General features: G+C 51.7%; 11 protein-coding genes across 11 annotated transcripts; 5 read left to right on the forward strand and 6 right to left on the reverse strand.

The window, feature by feature from the left end:
- Positions 1–523: 523 nt before the first annotated feature.
- On the reverse strand, positions 524–2237 carry HMPREF1120_06525 (cystathionine beta-synthase; the record flags this gene model as incomplete). Its single annotated transcript, XM_009160728.1, has 2 exons — positions 524–1922; positions 1978–2237. 2 exons carry the CDS (start codon positions 2235–2237, stop codon positions 524–526), a joined length of 1659 nt encoding a protein of 552 aa, XP_009158976.1.
- Positions 2238–2806: 569 nt separating this feature from the next.
- HMPREF1120_06526 (uncharacterized protein) lies at positions 2807–3694 on the forward strand (the record flags this gene model as incomplete). Its single annotated transcript, XM_009160729.1, has 1 exon — positions 2807–3694. One exon carries the CDS (start codon positions 2807–2809, stop codon positions 3692–3694), a length of 888 nt encoding a protein of 295 aa, XP_009158977.1.
- Positions 3695–4014: 320 nt separating this feature from the next.
- HMPREF1120_06527 (delta24-sterol reductase) lies at positions 4015–5604 on the reverse strand (the record flags this gene model as incomplete). The annotated part of the gene is made up of 1 exon (XM_009160730.1): positions 4015–5604. The coding sequence occupies one exon, from the start codon at positions 5602–5604 to the stop codon at positions 4015–4017; it is 1590 nt and encodes a 529-aa protein (XP_009158978.1).
- An 890-nt stretch (positions 5605–6494) lies between these two features.
- Positions 6495–8636, forward strand: HMPREF1120_06528 (acetoacetate-CoA ligase; the record flags this gene model as incomplete). The annotated part of the gene is made up of 2 exons (XM_009160731.1): positions 6495–8118; positions 8221–8636. 2 exons carry the CDS (start codon positions 6495–6497, stop codon positions 8634–8636), a joined length of 2040 nt encoding a protein of 679 aa, XP_009158979.1.
- HMPREF1120_06529 (uncharacterized protein) lies at positions 6621–9686 on the reverse strand. Its single transcript, XM_009160732.1, has one exon. It carries the CDS (start codon positions 9290–9292, stop codon positions 8957–8959), a length of 336 nt encoding a protein of 111 aa, XP_009158980.1. The 5' UTR covers positions 9293–9686; the 3' UTR covers positions 6621–8956.
- Positions 9495–10838, forward strand: HMPREF1120_06530 (uncharacterized protein; the record flags this gene model as incomplete). Its single annotated transcript, XM_009160733.1, has 6 exons — positions 9495–9635; positions 9689–9841; positions 9912–10007; positions 10066–10434; positions 10493–10675; positions 10734–10838. The coding sequence occupies 6 exons, from the start codon at positions 9495–9497 to the stop codon at positions 10836–10838; spliced, it is 1047 nt and encodes a 348-aa protein (XP_009158981.1).
- A 437-nt stretch (positions 10839–11275) lies between these two features.
- On the forward strand, positions 11276–13748 carry HMPREF1120_06531 (uncharacterized protein; the record flags this gene model as incomplete). The annotated part of the gene is made up of 5 exons (XM_009160734.1): positions 11276–11352; positions 11412–11432; positions 11487–11618; positions 11678–12884; positions 12933–13748. 5 exons carry the CDS (start codon positions 11276–11278, stop codon positions 13746–13748), a joined length of 2253 nt encoding a protein of 750 aa, XP_009158982.1.
- Positions 13704–17878, reverse strand: HMPREF1120_06532 (uncharacterized protein). Its single transcript, XM_009160735.1, has one exon. The coding sequence runs from the start codon at positions 16944–16946 to the stop codon at positions 16383–16385; it is 564 nt and encodes a 187-aa protein (XP_009158983.1). The 5' UTR covers positions 16947–17878; the 3' UTR covers positions 13704–16382.
- HMPREF1120_06533 (uncharacterized protein) lies at positions 17217–17414 on the forward strand (the record flags this gene model as incomplete). Its single annotated transcript, XM_009160736.1, has 1 exon — positions 17217–17414. One exon carries the CDS (start codon positions 17217–17219, stop codon positions 17412–17414), a length of 198 nt encoding a protein of 65 aa, XP_009158984.1.
- Positions 17879–18075: 197 nt separating the features above from the next.
- HMPREF1120_06534 (uncharacterized protein) lies at positions 18076–18588 on the reverse strand (the record flags this gene model as incomplete). The annotated part of the gene is made up of 1 exon (XM_009160737.1): positions 18076–18588. One exon carries the CDS (start codon positions 18586–18588, stop codon positions 18076–18078), a length of 513 nt encoding a protein of 170 aa, XP_009158985.1.
- A 666-nt stretch (positions 18589–19254) lies between these two features.
- Positions 19255–21303, reverse strand: HMPREF1120_06535 (uncharacterized protein; the record flags this gene model as incomplete). Its single annotated transcript, XM_009160738.1, has 1 exon — positions 19255–21303. One exon carries the CDS (start codon positions 21301–21303, stop codon positions 19255–19257), a length of 2049 nt encoding a protein of 682 aa, XP_009158986.1.
- Between the last annotated feature and the right edge of the window lie 1207 nt (positions 21304–22510).

The following is a 22510-nucleotide window of genomic DNA, read 5'->3' on the forward strand; positions in this document are numbered from 1 at the left end:
ACCAACTAGGTCGGCTATAAAATAACTCTCGACCATAATTGTTCGGTCAAAAAACCCTGATGGCATAAAACACCGGGGGTTTTCAGTCACTCGTACACCTCTACACGACTGGGCTTGCGAGACCTGTTTTTTGCCGTTTTTGCTATTTACCTTTTGGTACAACTCGAGCCATACTAGTGAGCGGTCACCACAGGCCGGCAGAGGTGATGGGAAAGCCCTGACTACATCCTCCTCGCAGCATGGAAATGTTCAAGTTGAACTTAAAAGCAGGCTTTCGTGATCAGGTACACCAGATCGTCCCACGAGTTGGAAGATCATACGACTCTGTACGGTACTGTATGTAATGCCTAATGCAATTGACTGAATGTTCCATGTTGAACTATGTGAACATTGTGATAGCCTGCCACCACGCCTTTCCCGCAATGCACGCTATATTTGTAGTCAAATCCGTCCACCAACGCCTCGATCGCAAGGTTGAAATTCGCAAAAAGCTCCCACCATCAGTTGCTGACAACGGTAACAACTATTGCAGTTTTTGTTGGCTCAACATCCAAGTCAGAAGGTCGACTTTCGTGACGACAGCAAGGGGCTTCAACGCCGGTGCTTTGCCTTGGCCCGTTTTCTCATTAGGATCACGTTCGGTGACGATAGCGGCGCTCTGCCATTCGAGGAATTTGTTCAATGCGCTCAGAGGCGTATCCATAGTGATCTCGACGAATTCTCTCCGCTTGTGGCGACGTTGAGGGCGCGATCTGGCTTCGTTCTCGCCGTCGTTCTTCTCGGTCATCTCGCTTGAGAACAGAGATTCAGACTGGGCGACAATGTCGCTAAAGTCACGCGGATCAACCGTGACTTCGGGGATTTTGCTGAAGTCGAACATGGCATCCGACACGGGCGACTTGGGAGTAGCGCGCCCATGACTGATGCGGGACAAAAGATTTCCCAGCGTAACTAAGCCCACAAGACGTCTGCTCTTGGGTGCCAGAACAGGTAGCTGGTCAAAGCCCTTCTCGCGCATGACTTCAATGGCGGCCGAGCAGGGAGAGTCGGAGGTGACGGTGGTGACGGGCTTGAGACGCAACGAACGCACTGTTGCGCCGCCGAATGGATCATCGTGTTGCTTGGCCTTCTCTTGTTCTGGCGAGGCAGGCTCCGGAGGTGGCGTGGGAGGCAGCAAGTTGTTGGCAGCAAGCCAGTCGTCGTCGGCGAATTTTGTGAGATACGAACGTATGCTGTCGGGCAGGATGACGACTATCACATCGTCCTTGCCGAGGTTCAGGTCGCGCGCCGCCTTTAACATGGCGGCAATGGCTGAGCCGCTGCTCCCTCCGACCAGCAGGCCTTCTTCTGCAATTAGTCGACGCGCATAGTGGAACGATTCTCGATCATCTGTCTTGTACCACTTGTCCACGACGCTCTGGTCAAGAACATCTGGGATGAAATCGTATCCGATGCCTTCTACCTTGTAGGGTTCGTTGGCGTGTTCTTCGTTCAGCGACGCCGGCACGGCCAGGATGGACCCCTGTGGGTCGGCGGCAATGATCTTGACGTCCTTCTTGTGTTTGTGTAGACCTCGTGCTAGACCGGTGATCGTCCCTCCCGTACCAGCTCCCGCAACGATGGCCGTGATCTTCCCCTCCGTCTGCTCCCAAATTTCCTCCGCTGTCCCTAGTTCATGTGCCAGAGGATTGTCTGGGTTGCCGTACTGGTCGAGGATGTGGGCGTTAGGAATCTCCTTCTCCAATCTTCTTGCAACCCCGATATGCGATTCTGGACTGTCGTAAGCTGCTTCCGTCGGCGTGCGGATGATGGTGGCGTTCAATGCCTTCAGGACCGCCACTTTCTCGGCAGACATCTTTTCAGGCAGTGTGATGATCGTCTTGTAGCCCTTCACCGCGGCGACTAGGGCTAGACCTATTCCACTTTTGCAAAGGTGTTAGAGTTTGGCTATTGCGCTCGAGTCGGAAGGATACTTACGTATTCCCACTCGTCGGCTCGATCAACGTATCGCCGGGCTTTATGCGTCCTGATTTCTCTGCCTCTTCTATCATTCGGAGGGCAATTCTGTCCTTGACGCTTCCGCCGGCATTGAAAAACTCGCATTTTGCATAGACCTTTGCCTCGATGCCGAGCGTTTGGGGGATCTTGTTGAGGCGGACAAGTGGTGTTTGGCCAATGAGTTCTAATACTGACTCGTGGGTGCCCTGGGCATGGAGGCGGCCGTTGATAGATGTCATGGTGTCGGGTAGGGGAGCAGTGTCTTCAAAGAAAGGAGTTGTGACTTCGGATGAAGAGAGAGGCACTTGTTTCAAGGTTGCAAAGTCCTTGTTCAGGGTAAAATACTGTTCAACTTGAGGACATACGTTGTAAACTCGAAGGTCAAACTTCTAGAACAATGGCGTGAACTTTACGGCAATAACACCACGGCCCGCTTGATTCCATCACTGGCAAAAAGTATCGCCTTCCACATCTGCCCCGCCAATAACCGAGCCGCCCAGGGCCACGTTTGGATACGCGAATGCACCTCCGTAGTGATGAAGTCGGTTAGTATGTTTCACCAGAGAGACTGCCCTGCTGACATAAACATTTCCCCGGACATCGGAGTCCATTAAAGCACTCCGCAGTTGAATCTGATTCTGATTTGACATAGAGCCAACTTAAACCAGTCGACTTCCTAAGGCCCTGTAGACCGACTCGTCAGATCCTGAGTATCAAGAGGCACAGAAACAGCTCGAACAAACCACTTGTTTTTGTTCCACTTTCTGTCTGCCCTGGCAAGGGATAGCATCCGCAAAGTTACCACAAAATGAATCATCCCTCTTTCACCAAGACGTACCACAAGGCGAGCTATCCAGCCATTGACCCGTCCCGGCCAGAGCTTTCAGCGAAAGACAAAACTGTAATTGTCACAGGAGCCGGAGCCGGGGGCATTGGGGCTGCGGTGGCACATGCCTTCGCCAAAGCAGGGGCTCAAAAGATCGCCCTGGTCGGAAGGACAGAAGCGACTCTCCAGCAGACAAAGGACGCCATCGTCCAGGCACATCCTGATGCCACAGTCTATGTTGCCGTCGCTGATGTCTCCAAAGCAGAGAGTGTTGGCCTTGCAGCACATAATATCAGGGTTGAAATAGGAGCATGGAATGTGTTTGCCCACTGTGCTGCTGTCCTCCCTCGCGCCACTACTTTGGTCGGGGCCGACGAGGACGACTGGTTTAGTGCTTTCGAGACCAACGTTAAATTCTCGGCTCATTTCGCAAAACACTTTTTGCCCAAACGTCGGCCCAACGCTACTTACATCGGCATCAATGCCGGTGCAGCACATGTCCCTCCTTCCCAGTTACCCGGAGCCTCTGCTTACTCTGCTTCGAAACTTGCCGCCGCCAAATTGGACGAGTACCTGGCCTACGAAAACCCGGAGCTTAGAGTGTTCACCGTCCATCCTGGTATTGTACTTACCAATATGGCGAGGAAGGCTTTGGGAGACAAGAAAGACTCTTTTCCAGAGAGCATCTTGGATGCCCCGGAACTCCCGGCCAATTTCCTGGTCTGGCTTGCAAGCCCGGAGGCCGACTTCTTGAGAGGGAGATACCTTTGGGCTAACTGGGATGTCGAAGAGTTGATTGCTCGAAAAGCTGAGATCGAGGGCAACCCACATCTCTTGACCATCACTCTGGGAGGATGGCCTTTCAAGTAAACCTCGCCATGCAGGGAGTGATGGGTTGAAGACTCCCGTAAGACACTAGACAAATGCGCCACAAAGCAGAGATGGTGGTGTCTGATCCGTTCGGGAGGCGTTGTCACTGGCCGCCGTCCGAGCAGTTATACCCATCATTGTTGGTTCACCAAAAGTTTTAAGCATCCCACGTCCCCAAACGTCCTCCATCCGTAGGGGTTGGTTTGGAACATTCGTACTGAGGCCACATGACTTACATGAACAAGTTCCATTCGCAACCTTAGAACGTTCGCCTCTAGATGCTCTATATACGACCAATTTCGGCTGGGGAGGGCAGTTCATTATTGCTTTCTCAAATAATCGCCACCTTTAATTGTGCTCAGGACGCCATATACACCAGCAAATGGCCAGATGCTCCAGAATCCCTTCTCGATTCCCAACCTAAGATCTCCGGTCACAGCCCCTTCGGCATCAATATTGAAACTTGTTCTAACCTTCTCATACACGTTCGGCAATTGTTGGGCATGATATTTGTTCCGTAAGGCATCATACCACTTCCTATCATAGATACTCCAGAACTCATCCTCGGTATAGAAGGTCTGGCCGTACAACCACTTCATGCCATGCAAGGCCTTCAATTTCGCCTCGATGCGTCGGTTGGCTACTACTTGACGCATGTGCCGTGGTGTAGAGCCCCAAATGCCGATGTTCAAAAAGGTTCCATCATGGAGATGAGGTCCTGCCCATGCAGGGATATGTGGGTGCATGTTCCCAGTACCATTATCCCACGTCTTCAGGGGACACAGCCAGCGGGGATAGATGTCCGGGAGTTCAGCGTCCAGCCAGTTGGAAAACTCGGCGACATGGACATTTGGCAGAGCCATGTCCTGGATGATAAATCGCTGCATCAAGCCCGACCGATGCAGAGCGTGATACATGACGCGTGTATGCATGTATTTGTCGCCGAGCCACCGGAAGAAGCGATTGAACGGAGTTAGGAAGTAATTGAATGCATACCGCCCCATCCAGAAGGCACCCCGGTCGTAGCGGAAGAGATAGTCTTTGACAGGAACTAGTTCTCGGCGCGACGAGTTCCAAATGGTCTCTGCAATGTCAGACCCAGATTCATGCAGGTCAAAAACTTGTTGCTGCTGTTTCATCATCTCCTCGGCGTGAAGGTAGAACCACTCATCCCACGGTTTCGTGAATGTGACAACAGGAAGAGTCTCGTTCTTCTCGCCTCGCTCAGCGAATCGACCAACCATGACCACGCCGTTCTCGGGTGCAAACATAATGCCATCCAGGAAATCCGCTTGGCCATGGACCATGACTTGCTCGAACACTTGCTGTGCGTGCCGGATCCCGTGTACTGGGAGATATGAGATTTCCACAAACTCCTCCGCGGGTATCAGGCGGACCTCGAACAATGTGGCGACTCCTAGCGTGCCAAATGTCCCTGGCATCCCGTGAAAGAGATCTTGTCTTTCAGATTTTGAAGCAGTCACAACTTCTCCATTAGCAAGAACGACTTCAACCCACTTAACGGCTTGGTCAAAGAAGCCGTGCTTGAAGCTGCTGCTCTCTCCTGCGGTCCCGGCATACCCCCCGCCCACCGTTATTCCAGGGAACTCGGGCACGACTGGAGGGACGAGCCCCAGGGGCAATGTGGCCGCGACCAGTGCATCCATCGCCACGTTTGGCTCCACGAGACACCTTTGTTCCGAGACTGAGACGGATATGACATGGTTGAGGGACGAGATATCGACCGTGGCTGCACGTGTGCGAACACTGGGCCGCGTGGAGTTCGTGCTGCCATGGTATATGCGGAAGGGAGTCTGCTCTCTGTGGAAGGCGGCAATTTGCGCCGATATGCTTGCCACGACTGCTTCGTGTTGTGCCAGCGGATAGCTTTCCTCGGCGTTGCTCAACATTTCCGCCATAAACATCCTCATCCAGTATCACGGGTCTGCATTACTATTCCAGACTTTTCTGTAGATGCCCACCCATCTATCGAAGGTTTGGTAGAACGCGCTGCAGCTCCCGTGGTCACCGTGTCGACCATGTATGACTTATGACAGCTATACTTGCCGGAGCATGAGAAGTCCTTGTCTTCACTCTCACCACTTGCTGCCTGCTGCCTCTGGTAAAATGCCGGAAAAGCCGGGTTTCCCGACTCCAATTCAGTCCACCAGTAGCATCTCACATATCAAGGCATGCTGCAGCGTGGGTTTCTTGGATGGCACGACTCTGGTCTCAAGACAGACTCTGGAGCGCCAACCAGAGTAGTTGACTAGATTCCTCGAGGCAGAGTTGCGATATTACATGTATTGTTATCTGTATTCTTGACAACTTCCAGGTTCGTTGAACTTCAAGTCCAAGGACTTCTGTTTTAATCGATGGGTGCTATCTCTAATCACTATTCAGTGGCAGGTTTGCCGGTGATTGATTTCGTCCGATTCAACGTCTGGCAGCGATTGATGAGATTTTCTTGGTACCTTTCAGGTGTAAGGCTGCCTTTCCCACCATATGCTACACATGGAAAATGGAAGGTAAGGAAAGTTGCTCGCTGTCGAGCTGTTCTATGCCTCTGACGCCTGCTTCTCTCTTCCCCCACAATATATACTATTTAACGTGGGGTCTCCACGCCCATGCCTCGGTCAGTAGCCGCCATGGTTCATCCTCGGTTGCACCACCATTTCAGAATATGTCCATCTATCTGGCTCTAATCCATCCAAGCTTTTGTGTATTGTTTTTGTTGCTTATACTGCTTGTAAAAACGCCCTATGTGGATTGAGCCAGCCTGGAGTCTGTGACCATCACCATGTCGGCCAACCACGTTGACGAGCCAGAAGTCCTATGGCGGCCGCCAAAGGGCAAATTGTACCCAATGGACCGATACCGCCTACACGTCAACAAGAGATATGGACAAGATCTAAAAGACACCAAACAACTTCACAAATGGTCTGTTACGCGACCACATGACTTTTGGATTGATCTATACGGCTACCTTGGTCTTGTTCCACCATTGCCACCCAGCATGAAGAAAGCATATGACGACAGTATCCCAATGAGCCATGTTCCACCCTTCTTCCCAGGGCATGAGATCAACTATGCCGAAAATGTTCTGTTTGCCAATACCGACCCAGACGCCGTCGCCTTGATCGGCATAAGGGAGGACCAGGACATTTACAACGGCAAGCCCGAAGTCATCACCTGGCGCGGATTTCGAGAAAGAGTCAGACAAACAGCAAGCGCTCTGAAGCGGTGCGGCGTCAAGCAAGGCGATCGAGTTGGCGCCCTGGTCGCGGCATCAAACTGGGCTGTCATCCTGTTTCATGCCGCCGCCACCATCGGAGCAATCTTCACTTCGATCAGTCCCGAGTTGGGAGTGGAAGGATGCGTCTCGAGGCTACAGCAGGTCACACCAAGTATCCTCTTCGTCGACAGCGACGTGGTATACAAGGGCAAAACCGTCTCGACGAAACAAAAGCTCGACGAGATTCTTTCGAAGCTCAAAGTCAAAGTCCAACCTCTTGTTTTCCTTGTGCCTGTCACCACGGCACCATCAAAGTTTCCGACGATACACGACTTTCTGCAAAAGTCAGTCGACTCCGACGAGCTCAAATTCACACGTGTGCCGTTCAACTCCCCTCTCATGATATGTTACTCGTCAGGAACGACAGGCGCGCCCAAATGCATTGTGCATCAGCACGGGTTGATCATCCAGCTGAAGAAAATCTCCGTCCTTCACAACTCCTTGGTGCCCGGCGATGTCATCATGCAATACTCGAGTACTTCCTGGGTAGTGTTCTATATCATGTGCGGCCACTTGTCGGCGGGGGCAACGCTCGTGGTGTACAATGGCAGTCCGTTGTTTCCGGACGCCAAGCAGCTTCTTCGAATCTGCGAAAGGCACAAAGTTGCATTCCTGGGTGCTTCTCCACGACTCCTGCTGGAGATTGAAATGTCCAAAACGATCCCGAAGAAGGAGTTCGACCTGTCCACTTTGAGAATGGTCTATACCACAGGCGCCCCCTTGTCACCCGAGCAGTATAAATGGTTTTACCGAACCTTTCCACCCTCAGTACATATCTGCAATACAGCAGGAGGCACGGACACAGCGACGTCGCTGCTCGCCCTAGATCCGTCGGGACCAGTTTACACGGGTGAGATGCAAGTTCCTGGCCTAGGTATGGATGTCGATATTTTGGATCCCATCACGGGAAAATCAATCGCGCACACGGGAGAGGCCGGAGAGATGGTGGTGAGCAAGCCGTTCCCTAGCATGCCGTGCTTCTTCTGGGGCGACAAGGACGGCAAAATATACAAGGCTGCATATTTCGAACGGTTTCCCGACCTCGATGTCTGGGCCCAGCATGACTGGTTGAGTAAGAATCCAAAGACGGGAGGCTATACGATGCACGGCCGGAGTGATGGCGTTTTAAGTGAGTGAACAATCTTTTGTTTGAAGCAAAGTGTTGTTTTCTCTTGCTGGTGGTGCGGCTGAATTTGTTTGTGTCCCATTTACTGACAAAGACCCGGTCTAGACCCGTCCGGTATTCGTTTTGGGAGTGGCGAGATCTATGCCATTGTCGAAGCAGAGCCTTTTACCGAGTATATCAGCAACAGTCTGTGCGTGGGTCGTCGAAGACCTCAGGATCCTGACGAGGAAGTGTTCCTGTTTCTGGTCATGAAGCCAGGCCACAGTCTGACTGAAGAGCTGCGAGCGCGCATCAAGGCCGCAATCCGTAACGGTCTGTCGCCTCGACATGTCCCCAAATTCGTCCTCGCGGTTCCTGATATCCCTGTGACGATTAATGGCAAGAAAGTCGAGATTGCGGTCAAGAATGTCATTAGTGGGAAAGACGTGACACCTAGTGCGACGGTGCAGAATCCAGATTCGATCGCCTATTTCAGACGCTTCCGCGATCTTGACAGAGAGCCCAAGGCTGCAAGGCTATAGTTCACCCCGTGGGTTCGAGCAAAACGGAAAAGGAGGTAAAAGGGTGGTTAGAGTATTCACGGTCGGTGTTGTTATGGGGGATACAGACGTCGTGATCTGAGCTATACTTTGGTAGAGGTTCCCTTTCTGGGGTTGCACTTAACTTCTTAAAAAATAGAGCGCCGTATCCTCATCTCTGTCATTTCCTCATCGACCCAATGTGACCAGTCTTGTAAGATTCGAGCATAGATACAATGTATGCATCGCTTCGGAGCACATCACTTCTCCTTCCTTTAGTGCAGGAGGAAGCTCCTTGACGTCAAGTGTTCGCAGAGTGCAGTTTAGATACTCAGGTATAGGCGTGCGTTCTCGACCAGTCTCGGTGCAAGTCTCTTTACTGATATATCAGTGCAAGGTACGAACGGTATCAAGTCTTGATGCTCTTTGAAGTGGTGTGTTGACATACATGGTAACCTGACGTCCGATTTAAGCTCAGCGTGTTCGCAATTTCTGATTGGTGGCCGAGCACGACATCTGGCCTGTCGGGATCTGTTTCCTCGGCAGAAGGGAGACAAACAGCTGAATTTCCTTCCCACCTTACCCAGCAGAGGTACGTGTTTGTCTGGAGAAACTCGGCCTTTTTTGTAGCCTCGAGGTGGAGGCCGATCGGGGATCATAAAACCCCATGGTGTGCGATCTCGCTGCTGTCAGACTCACAACCTCCGCTGGATTGCACCCCTGTAGTCTCGTGATAGCCTTGCCATCGCATTCACACATTTTTCACGGCCTTCGCATAATCAATAGCGTATCCCATAGACTTCGGTCAATCGATAGATCTGATCACTGCTGACGCAAGAGCGCAAGCCGCAACCGCCTACCATGACGACCAATTTTCAGAGTCTGCCCATTGTCGACTTCAAAGCCCTCCAGGATGAGAAGACGAAGCCCGAAGCGCTCGAGAAGTTGAAGCATGCTCTTTTTAGTGTCGGGTTCCTGTATCTAGCCAATACCGGCCTGGAGGTGGGTTCCGGTATGTGTGTTTCGCTTTGAGCGTTCAACCAACAATATCGCAGGACCTCATCAAAGAGACGTTTGCTGCCGTACCATCGATCTTCGAACTGCCCGATGAGGTCAAGGAGAAATGTAACATGAGAAACTCGCCTTCTTTCCTTGGCTATACAGCACTCGGGGCGGAAACGACGGCCAAAAAGACCGATTTACGAGAAGTATGAACAACAACTTGAACCGCCAGAACGGTTGAACCTCGAACGAAGCTGACGTCGTGTAACTATCTAGCAATTCGACTTTGGAAGTCCTTGCGAGTCCATCTACAAGCCAGGTGATCCTCAATGGAAGCGGGTGAACGGTCCTAGTCAGGCATGCGCTCCAAGTGTTCCCTTATCGGTAGTGAGTGTGAGACTAACTGTAGGTTCAGTTTCCCAACCAGGAGGTCGAGCGCCTGGTAAACCGGTATATCGCCGCACTTTCCAAGCTCTCAATAGAATTTCTGCATTCAGTGGCGGAATGTCTCTCCTTGCCCAAAGACACGTTCGAGTCCTTCATGGGTAGGATGGATCGTTTGAAGTTCGTCAAGTATCCGCCTGCAGAACCTGGTTCTCAAGGCGTCGGCCCGCACAAGGACTCGTCGGGCATGTTTACTTTCCTCACGCAGGATAATGTAGGTGGCCTACAAGTCCTGAACAGGTCGGGACAGTGGATCGATGCACCTCCCATTGAAGGAACGTTCGTCGTCAACATCGCGCAGGGGTTCGAGGCAATTACGGGTGGCCGTTGTCCAGCGACCAGCCACAGGGTCATTGTGAGTTTTTTTGTCAGTTCCTCCTTTGTTCGGTGTGTCGCTGACGCAATTGATGTAGTCGCCCACGAGAACCACGAGATACAGTGTGCCGTTCTTCCTGGGGGTCAGATTGGATCTCACTCTCGACCAACTCAAAGAATCGGCCGCAGATATCGTGCGTCGGATACCTGGCTCGGAGGAGGAGAGGAAGGCCATCCCTGACGAGGTCGCTAGCGAATTCCTCTCTCCGCTGTACTCATGCGTTCGTATAACCCTGTTCCCGAATTTATGTATTGCTGTACTGACTGCTAGGACTTTAGTTTGGAGAGGCTCATCTGAGAAACCGCATCGTCAGCCATCCAGATGTTGGGCAGAGATGGTATCCGGATCTTTTTGAGAAGTATTCTGCAGCTTCGGTAGCATAAGATGCCACGCCAACTATAGTTGATACATAAAATATATCATTTGCTCTCGCAAACACCTGATCTATACCTAGTCTAGTAGTATGCTGATAGATGATGGACAGCCCAAGGGCGGCGTTGTGCTCCACCGTAGACTGGTGTGTGTCCAAATTCGGCGTCTTGTGCCATCCGATCCGCCGTAGATGGTGCTAACTGCTTCAAGTTGTCTGCGTCGATGACAGAAGTGATAGGGAGTGACAATTATCCCCTTCCGTCTGCGTGTGGTTTGATTTGTATGTTCGGATCTTCCTTTGCTTGTCCTGTGCCGAGTTATCTTTTGACGGAGCGAACGTACCTCAATTCGAGAAGGGGCTCGACGGCATTGGACATGGCACAATAGCCGTACAACCAGCCTAGTCTGTGACGAGAAGGCCACTCTCACACTCTTCAAGCCCGACGCGATGGCCATGAACAGGGTACGGAGCGCATTTGCGCCTCCCAAGAAGGGAGAAACCTTCGAGCTGCGGGCCGGACTTGTGTAAGTCGTGTCGGACCACTCCCTTGGGCAGACACCCAATGCTGACTTGATGTTGCCAGATCCCAATATGCCTACGAACGGTGAGCCGCGTCGACCCTGTCCTGCCACGACTTTGGTTATTGACGATCGTATAGAAAGGAAGCGATCCAAAAGACCATCATGGCCATGACACTGGGGAAAGATGTGTCAGCGCTATTTCCCGACGTCCTGAAGAACATTGCCACGTCAGACCTCGACCAAAAGAAGTTGGTATATCTATACTTGATGTTGGTGCTTTCCGGTTGGCCACGCGACACGAATATGCCATACTAAAGACTATCGTCAGGAACTACGCAAAGTCCCATCCAGACCTCTGCATTCTCGCCGTCAATACCTTTGTCCAGGACTCCGAAGACCCGAACCCCTTGATCCGAGCCCTCGCAATTCGAACAATGGGATGTATAAGAGTGGACAAAATGATCGATTACATGGAGGAACCATTGCGGAAGACCTTACGGGATGAATCGCCCTATGTGCGCAAGACCGCCGCAATCTGTGTCGCGAAACTGTTCGACCTGGCCCCGGCAATGTGCCTGGAAAACGGATTTTTGGAAACGCTCCAAGAACTCATTGGCGACCCCAACCCTATGGTGGTTGCTAACTCGGTGCAAGCGCTAGCCGAGATCAACGAATCCGCTCCCGAAACCAAAGCGCTCCAGATCACCCCGAACACCCTGAAGAAGTTGCTCATGGCCCTCAACGAATGCACGGAATGGGGCCGGGTCACGATATTGAGCACGCTGGCCGAGTACAAAGCACAAGATGTGAAAGAAGCTGAACATATTTGCGAGAGGGTCGCCCCTCAATTTCAGCATGTCAATTCCAGCGTCGTTCTTTCGGCAGTCAAGGCCGTTTTCTTGCATATGAAATATCTCCCTGCGGAAACACAGAGGTCTTACCTGAAGAAAATGGCTCCGCCGCTCGTCACGCTTGTGTCCTCGGCACCCGAAGTGCAGTACGTTGCTCTACGAAACATTGACCTTCTCCTCCAAAAACAACCCGAGATCCTCAGCAAGGAAATCAGGGTGTTTTTCTGCAAATATAACGACCCTCCTTACGTCAAATTCCAGAAGCTCGAAATCATGGTCCGCATAGCCAACGAGACCAACGTCGATCAACTGCTGGCCGAACTCAAAGAATATGCATTGGAAGTGGACATGGACTTGGTACGGCGCGCAGTCAAAGCAATAGGACAAGTTGCTGTCAAGATTGAGAGCGCTAGCGAGCGATGTGTCAACGCGCTCCTGGATTTGATCAACACAAAAGTAAACTATGTTGTACAGGAAGTCATTGTGGTGATCAAAGATATCTTCCGCAAATACCCCGGTTATGAGGGTATCATCCCTACTCTTTGCAAATGCATAGACGAGCTGGACGAGCCTAATGCTAGGGCGTCACTCATTTGGATCGTGGGAGAATACGCCGAAAAAATCAGCAATGCCGGGGACATCTTGGGTGGATTTGTCGATGGCTTTGCGGAAGAGTTCACACAGGTAATGTCCGTTGCTGCCTGTATCGTAACCACTACTGACCATAACCAGACTCAGCTACAGATCCTCACAGCGGTGGTGAAGTTGTTCCTGAAACGGCCACAGGCTGCCCAAGGACTCGTCCAAAAGGTTCTGAATGCCGCAACCGCCGAAAGTGACAATCCCGATATCCGTGATCGAGCATACATTTACTGGCGGCTCCTATCCAACACCAGCGACCCGAACGCTCCTAAAAACGTCATCCTTTCCGAAAAACCGCCAATTACGAGCACGATCCAGTCACTACCACCTGCACTGCTTGATAGACTACTTACCGAGCTCTCGACGCTGGCGTCAGTCTATCACAAGCCGCCGGAGCAATTCGTTGGCCAAGGTCGCTTTGGCGCTGACGCCGTTCAACGAGCAGCCATCGAAGAACAGATGCAAAATGCGAAAGAAAACCCTCTGGCTGCAGCTGCAGCGGCCGCGGCGGTGCAGGGAAAGGCCCCCGAACCGCAAAACAACATCGAGAATCTGCTCGATATCGACTTTGACGGATCGGCACCCGCATCCTCCACTGAACAACCTACAAACGGACTCTCAGGTCTGGAAGGTTTGGCCGGCACACCACAGCGGGTGGAATCTCCGTCGGTGGGCGAACCTGCTGCCGCAAACAACATGGACGATCTATTGGGGGTGTTTGGCAATACGGGATCGTCTACCACAACGGCCGCGAGTGGTTCCGGGTTCGGTGGACTCGCCGATAACGACCTCATGAATGGATTTGCATCCATGGATCTGTCATCGTCGCAACCTCCACCACCGAAACAGCAATTGGATGAAGCGAGTGGTAAGAAGACAAATGATGATCTCTTGTCTCTATTTTAGTTGTGAAGGACCGACTGACTAGACCGAGATCAAGTCTTTGGCAGCATTCTAGGTAATCGTCGTTCCTATATGAATGCTCAATAAAAATATGCAACCATGTCCTCTTGATGGAATGCCCATGCTGTTATTGTTCCTGTTTGTATAATGTGGCTTTCTGTACCATCACGTGACCTTTTCGTCTCCCCCCTTTCTTTTTTCCACTCGATTCATTTGACATATCGTGGCAAATCATATGCTGGGCCCAGGCGAGCAATATAACTACCATGCTAATGCTTCGGCAGGGAATAGCATCTCGATGGACTCGAAGAGTGCAGGTTGAAACGAAAGCAGTTATTGGTGTGATAAAAAGCCCAATTTGCGGATGGCACAGCATGGCTCCTGGCCTGTGAGTATCATGTTGCCGCTGAGATTGCAGGGTGCCTATCCCTTTTATCTTCAGCCTCGCCGTACCTTTTTGCAGAGAGAGATTTCTCCTTGAGAATGGTGTATCGACCTCCCATTGGGTGTTGGTCAACCACCTCCTTGCTCTGCCAGGGGCTCATGTTCTTTATGCTCAGCCTCGCGGCCTAAGAGATATTGCCCCTGAATCTCAGAGCGGTGATCCCCTTTATCTTCAGCCTCGCCGTACCTTTTGCAGAGGGAGCGTTTCTCCTCGAGAATCTGGATTGAACCTCCCCTTCGGTGCTGATCAACCAACTTGTACTCCTTGGTCTTGCCTGTGGTTTATGTTCTTTATGCTCAGCCTCGTGGTCTGAGAGATGTTACCCCTGAATTTCAGAGCCGTGATCCCTTTAATCTTCAGCCTTGCGTACCTTTTCCAGAGATTTCTCCTCGAGTATGTGGATTGATATCCCATTCGGTGCTGACCAACCAACTTGTACTCCTTGTCCTTGCCCGTGCCCCATGTTGAGGTCCTTGTCCCCACCTCAGCCTCGCGGCTTGCCTATCGACAGTTATGTGTATTCTGCTGCCACTTCCACAACTCTCGCGCAACCCTGCTGTCTGTTCGCTGTGAACCAAGGCCTGGTGTTGCACACCGCGTGGAATGCCAGTGCATGTATGAAAACTCAGGCTGTTGTCCTGTTCTCTGGCGGTCTTTCCCTTCGCGGAATCTTTCACGCCCATGGCGCCTTCCTCCCGCCCATCTCCCCTCCCTTTGCTGATGAGCGCCCACATGTGATTTTGTCTTTTTGATATCAGACGTTTTAACCACGCGGCGAGATTTAGACGGCAACATTATCTCTCGGCTGGCGCACGATCATGCGAGCACCATTTTTGTTAACATACTTATTTCACGTTTGAATTAGTTCTTCTTCTTCTTTCATCTCTCACTTTGTTCACTGGTTCACACACTTCAACAACATTCCAACCATCCACTGGTGGCAAGTTGCAAGTTTGTTCCTCTTTCCTGTTCCCTCAGGTATTCTTTGCTTCAAGGCTCAAGATCTCTCTCTCTCTTTGTGTTGAGGAGTGGTCTCGAGTCCGGCAATAATGTCTGAGCAACCGGATCAGCCTGCGCAGCAGGGCTCTGGCGCCGAAGGCCCTACCCAAACCCCTGGCAATTCGGGTCACCCTGCCCAACAGCCCTCTGCTGCGGAACATCGTGGCCCACTGAGTGACGCAGAGAGAGCATATCGCGACCATATCACAGCCTTGACAATGCTGGTTAGGGGCTTGCGACCTCAGGACCAGCTCGCTTTTGGTCGGGACCTCGTCGCTAGAAATGAAGAAGAGGTATCCCTCCGTCCTCGCGCTGCCCCTCCAGGCCTGTCTCCCATCGCTGAAGGGAAGAGACCGCTCCGTCCTTACAACTCACCTGGCCCAATGGACAACTCTCCTGCTGTCGTCACTGGTGCCGCTCTGAAGGTTCCTTCGATCTCCGAAGAAGACGAATCATTCCAACCTCGCAACTCACCTTTTCCAATGGACAACTCTCTTGCTGTCGTCACTAGTGCTGCTCATACCCTTGTATCTATGGCTGACGAAGAGACATCACCCCGACCTCACAACTTACCTACCTCAATGGACCTATCTCCTGACGTCGTCGGTGATGCGACTCAAACTGAGCTGCATTGGTTCTCTCACGAACTTGTCGATCTCTACCAGGTCAGCAATGATGCGTCGGACCCTCAGATCATTCACAATCTCGAGTAAGCAAAGCAAAGATTCGCGCCCAGTCCATTACCTTCGAATGCAGCTGGCTGACTTTTGATGCAGGATACTTAACCAAAACCGGGATGATTTCGATGCGACCATACAATGTGGACGCTACATCTGGAAAGCTCATCGTACCTTTGTGAGCTACTCGGACTACTTTCGTCGTGAAGTTGTAAGTCAAGCCTCAGCAGTGCCTCGCTGCGCAGAAGTGACCGGCGGCTAACCGATGTGACCGTGATATAGGGAATCCAAATTAACGCACACAATGACCAGGCCAAGGTCATACTCGACCCCTTCCGCTTCACCCCTCGTCATGTCGACCTGTACCTCCTATACCTGTACACTTTCGATTACTCCGTCCTCCTTCGCTGGATCGACAAGGTCTCCCCAGGCGAAGAGCTGAGAGGCGCGGTGGACATTTTGATCCTGTCAGCTATCGTGCGCTGCGAACCACCTCTGACTGCTGAAGCAGAGAAGTCAGTGGGACAACTGTTCGCCACCAACCTCTGGTTCTTGACAGATAAAGACGCTGCGCAGTTTGCCCAGAAAACCTGCGGCACCATCGAACGCTGCCTCGAGACGTTCTTTGAACAAGAGGCAAAAGATGAAGGCCTTAAGCGAATCCGCCGGAAGATCATGGTGGAGATTTTCAAAAAGGCTGGAGAGTTGTTTCCGCAGCACAAGAAGTGGCTCGAATGCTGGATCGGTCGCTCGCCTTCCTTCAAGCTCATGTTCAAGGCTGTCCGAGCACGGCTTTTGAAAACTGGTCAAATCGAGCGGAGTGTCCCGAATTCCGAGGGTCAACATGTCGAACTGATTGACGCTGCCTGTGAGGAGTTCAATGACATTTGGGTAAATGACCCTGTCCAACGTCAAATTGCCGTTCAGGCCCAGGCCGGTCCTTCGAGGGCCAACAACAACAATGTGAACAATGTCCAAGGTCAAGATGACATTCCGGTCGTGGCTGGTCCTTCGGGCACCCAATACTTGAACAACTTGAGCGACGACGACACTGTCAGTGATTTTGGCGACATTGTCCATGATCCTGGCACTGTCGATGATGACAACTCTGTCTACCCAGATCCGACACTCAACCGTGACAACAATCTCTTCGTCTACCCGGACCCACCTGTCAACCGTGACGACACTAACGACCCTGACTACACCGCCAGTACCGGCAGCAAGCGTCGTCGAGTCCACTTTGCAGAGCCCGAGGTCGTTCGTCGTGGTCCTCCCCGCGCCGCTCGTCCCCGTCCCGGTCCAGGAAACGGTTGGTAGGAGAACCTTTCCTCCGGCACCGGCACTGGCAGCATGCTCGATGCCTTTCTCGGCGCTCTCGGCGATGGGGGGAGCCTGACTTTTCTCGAGGCTCTGGATGGCATTGACCCCGGTGGTGAATCTCAGGCTGGTGCCGGTGGACTGGGAATCGGTGACTACTATGACTCTGGTGACTCTGATTCTGAGTCTTCCTATGACTCGTCGGTTGGATCCAACGACGACGAGAACTAGGTCTGGTATCCTGGTACTTGTTTGATGTACTCTTCAAGGTCTTGCGCGCGCGAGTTGAAATCGTTGAAATGGTGATGGTCTGGTGATTTTGGTCACTCCATCTGGTGTGTCAACGATGATGCTAATGGTGATGGCCTGGTGATTTTCATCACTCCATCGGGTGCGTTGTGTTGGTGATGGTCTGGTGATTTTGATCACTCCATCTGGTTTGTTTCTGCGTTTGGAAAGGAGTTTGCAACAGGTGAATTCCAGCAGTGCAGTGGGGTCGAGCAATTAACTGACTCTCGGCACGAGGCACGAGGGAAAGTCAAAGTGAGGCTGCTGTCGTCTGCTATTGCAGGACAGCATGGCGATGTGCTCGGCCACTGCGAGAGGAATGATGTGTTGTTGGTTTTTACTCTACTCTTCTCTGGGCTACTAGGATACCAGACAAAAGCGAAATGAAAAAAGTTAGTTGATACCACTACCACGTTCCACGGTTCGATTCAGTTCTATCAGGTTTTACTCGTAGTGGGCGAAAGTAAAGTTGCTATTCTGATAACAGGTATAGGTACTTGGTATGGACGTTGCCTACCTACTAGTTCTTCGGACCGCATGTTTTGACTTCAACTTGTTTTAAGTGGTAGTCCTTCAAGCTTTCCACTATATTCCTCTACTGGTACTACTTGTTAAACCGATAACCCTCAAACACAGCAGCCACCTTTTGCCCATCATAGAAACCGATGACTTGGACGATTTTGAGATCACCACCACCGGCACCACCCGTGTCCGCCTGCTCCCTCGCAACCCTCATCAACCACGCATACTGCATATCATAATCCGCACCATTTTTCCCCCTGACGCCCTCGCTGCGCCAATGGACCACGGCCCAATCTCCATCGACGACCAAATGCTCGACAATCGGCACGGGGAGGGTCTCCAGCACGTCCCGCAGCGGCGTGAGCACTCTGTCCATGTAGACCTGTTTCCCCTCGTAGCGGCCCGCGATCGGACTGCTTCCCGTCACTGTCCAGACCAGATTGTCCGAGAGTGCGGCGGCGAACGAGGCTCCGAAGTTGTCGAGCGCCACGGCCGTGAAGAGAGATTCGACGAATGCTCGTGTTTGAGAAGTTGTTGAGTTCACACGATTGTCTTGCCCGTGGTGGTGTGGGATGCTGCTGTGTGCCTCGGCCATTATTGGAAACAAACTTGGGCCTGAGAGGGACGACAGGACTGTAATAGTGGTGGTGGTGGTGGTGGTGGTGTTGTTGGTAGGTAGGTACCTAGGTAGTCTTCTGCGGACAGGATAGTGACTTTGGTACTGGCGAAACTACTGTAGGTCCACCGCTTGCCAGTAACGTGCATTTTCTAGCGCAACGGAATAGGTACCGGTACTAAGTAGTATACTATGGCGCAAACTGAACTGGTCCTTACCAAAGGAAAGGCCAGTTCCGTTCCGTTTCCGAACCTACTTCGAGCGCAGTCTGTCTGTATGACTAGTACCCTGGACGACGAGTCAACCTGAACCCGCCTGAACTGTAGCCAAGGCTGTGCTGTGCTGTTCATGATACTGTACATTGTTGGATCCGATCCCAGATTGCAGTGCGGTGCGGCCTCAGATCAGCCGGAACGGAGCGTAAGGTACCTTAGTCTGTCCACGGAGCTCTGCTTCCCCTGCAGTGGCATAAGTTACTGTATAAGTATGGGCCTAAACTGAAGTCAGGGGATCCCGGACCCTATTCTACAACTACAACGAGGTAAGTTGCTCAAACTCAGTTATTAATTGTTTCTAGGGCCTAGGCCTAGTTTCAGAGCCTGTGGTCTCAGGTACAGTTGTCAGCTAGATCATCAAGAGATCTGATCATATAATCTCAATAGTCGACCTCTCAAGCTCCTCGTCTAGGAAAATCTCACCATCCATATGGTCGTGAACATAGCAAGCGCCAAGCAAACGGTATTGGCCCGGACCACTTTTATCTTCTTCTTTGACCTTTCGAATTGCAAAAGGCACCGCAAAGCCAAAGATGACACAAAGCGAGTCGCCTGCCTGAACGGCCTGAGGCGCCCAGCCAATCCTGCCGTTCTGGCTTGCAAAGAAACGACGGCCGTACCTTTCCCGTGGGCTGAGTTGCTCAGTCTCGAACCATGAATAAGCGACTTTACTCATTGCTCTGGAATATTCGTCCACCGCGATCGTCTCGTCAGCGTCAGCGTCTTTGGCATCATCCAATCCTGGCATGTCAAGCTGTGGCTGGACGTTCAGCCGTCGACAGCGCTGTCTGTAATGCGCGGGATGAAGATTCCCGCTCCCAGCCTGTACGGCAGACTTGAGTGCACCCATTCGGAGGTATGTTTGATAAGCATTGACAAAGTCAAAATCTTGTTCTTCTAAATCGACGCCAAACAGATAGCATCGGAGGAAGGTTTCGAGGCTGGCATCGGCGACACCGGTGGCGATTCTTTCGCACTGGACCAGCCAGTCACATTTCTCATCGTAGTCGCGCGAAAATTGTCGTTCCTGGGTATCAGGATCATCTCGGGCCATGGGAAGGCCGTCCCTCTCGAAGGTCGGATCAGACACTGTAGCGACTCGATCGAAGATGATCGCTCGAGTCTGTAGACGTTTTCTGTCGACTGAGATAGAAACCTCCATCTGGGCGACGTCTACCGCATCCGCTTCTACCACGTCCCACAGCGATAGCCAAGCCGGGCTCGAAAATTCCCACGTGGGGATCCAAGAAGGCACAGTGTCGGACACTTTGTCGACATAACACAACCCTCTCAGTAGAGATAGAAAATACTCGTCTGTATCGCGTTCGCTTTCGCACATGGCGACGCTGGTGAGAACCTCTGTCAAGTCTTTCGTATAGTCAACAAGATGATCAGGAACGGTGGTGTCGAGACACCCCAGAATCGCGAAGATTCTGTCTCGTGGATCCGAGGACTCAAAGTTCGCAGTCTCGAGTAAGATGTCAGCCAGTGACTCATGGAGCCAGGAGGACTGTTGCATACGCAACAGTTGCACAATACTCTCGACGCGAATGCAGTTTCTTCTTTGATTGTGATCGAGAGCGTGGTTGAGTTCGGGGAGCGAAAGGATGCGGTATGCGCCGCCAAGGATGATCTCAGGCGTTGTCTCATGGCTCCCAATTCTGAAGAAGCCTTTCTCGGACCGAGCCACCTCCTGCAAGATCCATCTCCTCCCAAACCAGGCTGCGTCAAGAATCTTGGCCGCTGCTTGCCAGGGAGCTGACGTAGTATCTGATGGTATGCCCAGCTTGTCCAGTTGGCCGGCCTTGTCGAGCTCCTCCGCCGTTGGCAACGATGAATGATCGAGGTACAAAGATCGAATATCGTCGCCGTTGGACGAGGGAAATGCTCGGCAGAGGTTCGATAGCAGCTGTATGCCCAGGCCAGTGCCATCATTCTCCTCACCCAGCCAGACAATGACAGCGGCTGCATCACGATAGATCTCAGACATGCGCCGCACTTGGATCGATTTCTCATCAGGGTCGGCCTGATCGATGCATACCGCGTCCACCCACAAGTAAGCATCCTTTTGAACCTTTCGAAGTCTGGATAAGGCGAGTTGTAGGTTCGTAGTTATCATCATGCTCTGTCCATTACAAATGGCTTCTTGATCGCCGACCGGACTGCCCCAAGTATAGGATAAAGCATGATACTCGGCTCGTCCACGTTCCTTAGTATGTAGTTCAAATTCGATTTTGGTGTTGTCAGATCCGTCTTTTAGCTTCATCAATCTAATTTGATTCGGACCCAATGCCAAACCGGCGTATGAAAAGGGCATCATCGCTGGATTAGAATCTTTTTCATTTTTGCCATGCCGCGCCCATTGTTTTTTGACAGCTTCTCCGGAGTCTTCTGTTGAGGCTGTCTGTCGCTTGTTCATTAGGCTTGATAGAACGTCCTCCAGGGTGTGAAAGCAATGAAACCCGCACTGGCAGCCGAAGCATATTAGTGTGTCTCGCAGATCTTGTTGACTGCCGTGGTTCCAGGTTAGATTCCCTCACAGACCTCGCTGATGCTCAATGCAGAGCTACCCTTGCAAAGCCTCGCCTCGCCAGTCTTGGCAGCTTGCCTGAATCTGCCTTGGGCCGCTCTAGGCAGATTCGACACCAAATCCCACCTAGGTACTCGCCCGCAAACGAGGGGCTGTTTCGCTTCGTGTTTGATTCTACACGTGTCAGGCTGGGGCACACAAAGAAACTGTCCGACATGATGACGGATACCGCTTCAAGTTTCAACTTGACAACGGTTAAGGCAAAGCATTGGATAGGTATCAGGTGCCGGTAAGCAAATGTATGGCGGGTCCCTAGGTAGATCCTGCAGACAGCTAGTACTTGAAGGGAGCAGGAAGAGGTGAAGCAAGGGCGAGAACATAAATTGAATATAGACCTGAGGTAGATCTGAGCCTAACGGTGCAAGAACTGTACTGTACCTCACCTTGAATCTGACCCAGGGTGTTAGAACCAGGTCGCCATATCTGCGGCCGTTGTATCAGGTGCGAGCTATCACAGGGAGGTACCTTACACCGACTGTTACCTAGGTAAATTCAAGTTGAACTTGAAGCCAAGGAAATGATCAATAATGTTGCTGGCACTGCCAAGTGCACTGTCAGTGTTAATATATGCTCCGGAACAGGAAATTCACAAGAAGCCGCTAAACAGGGATATTATATCCAAGCTAAGCCCCTTCAGGCCTCTCTCGCGCGCCCATCGCGTAAAAACGACCAACACTGCCTACTGATAATACAGTATTTGTACACCACTGCCGATACCTAGACGACTACATTCACGAACAAGTCTCATAGACCTTCGATTTGCGGCACGATTTATGATGTTTCCATCGAACAGGTTTTCCTTCTATTGTTGTCGTTGAGCTCATTCCCCTCTTAAGTCACTATTTGTTACGCGAGGAATTCATCTAGACTGTCCATCTTTTTCCGCCGATAAACCACATCGACATTAAGGTTACTGCACCGAGGAGAATACCATAGACGATTCATTCGCTTCAAAGGCTCAGAATTACTGGGACAACCACTATCTCTTCCAACATCGACGTGGACCACACAACTATGGGCTTTGAGAGGTAGCGGC

This window comes from Exophiala dermatitidis (assembly GCF_000230625.1).
Source record: "Exophiala dermatitidis NIH/UT8656 unplaced genomic scaffold supercont1.5, whole genome shotgun sequence".
Lineage (NCBI taxonomy): Eukaryota > Fungi > Ascomycota > Eurotiomycetes > Chaetothyriales > Herpotrichiellaceae > Exophiala > Exophiala dermatitidis.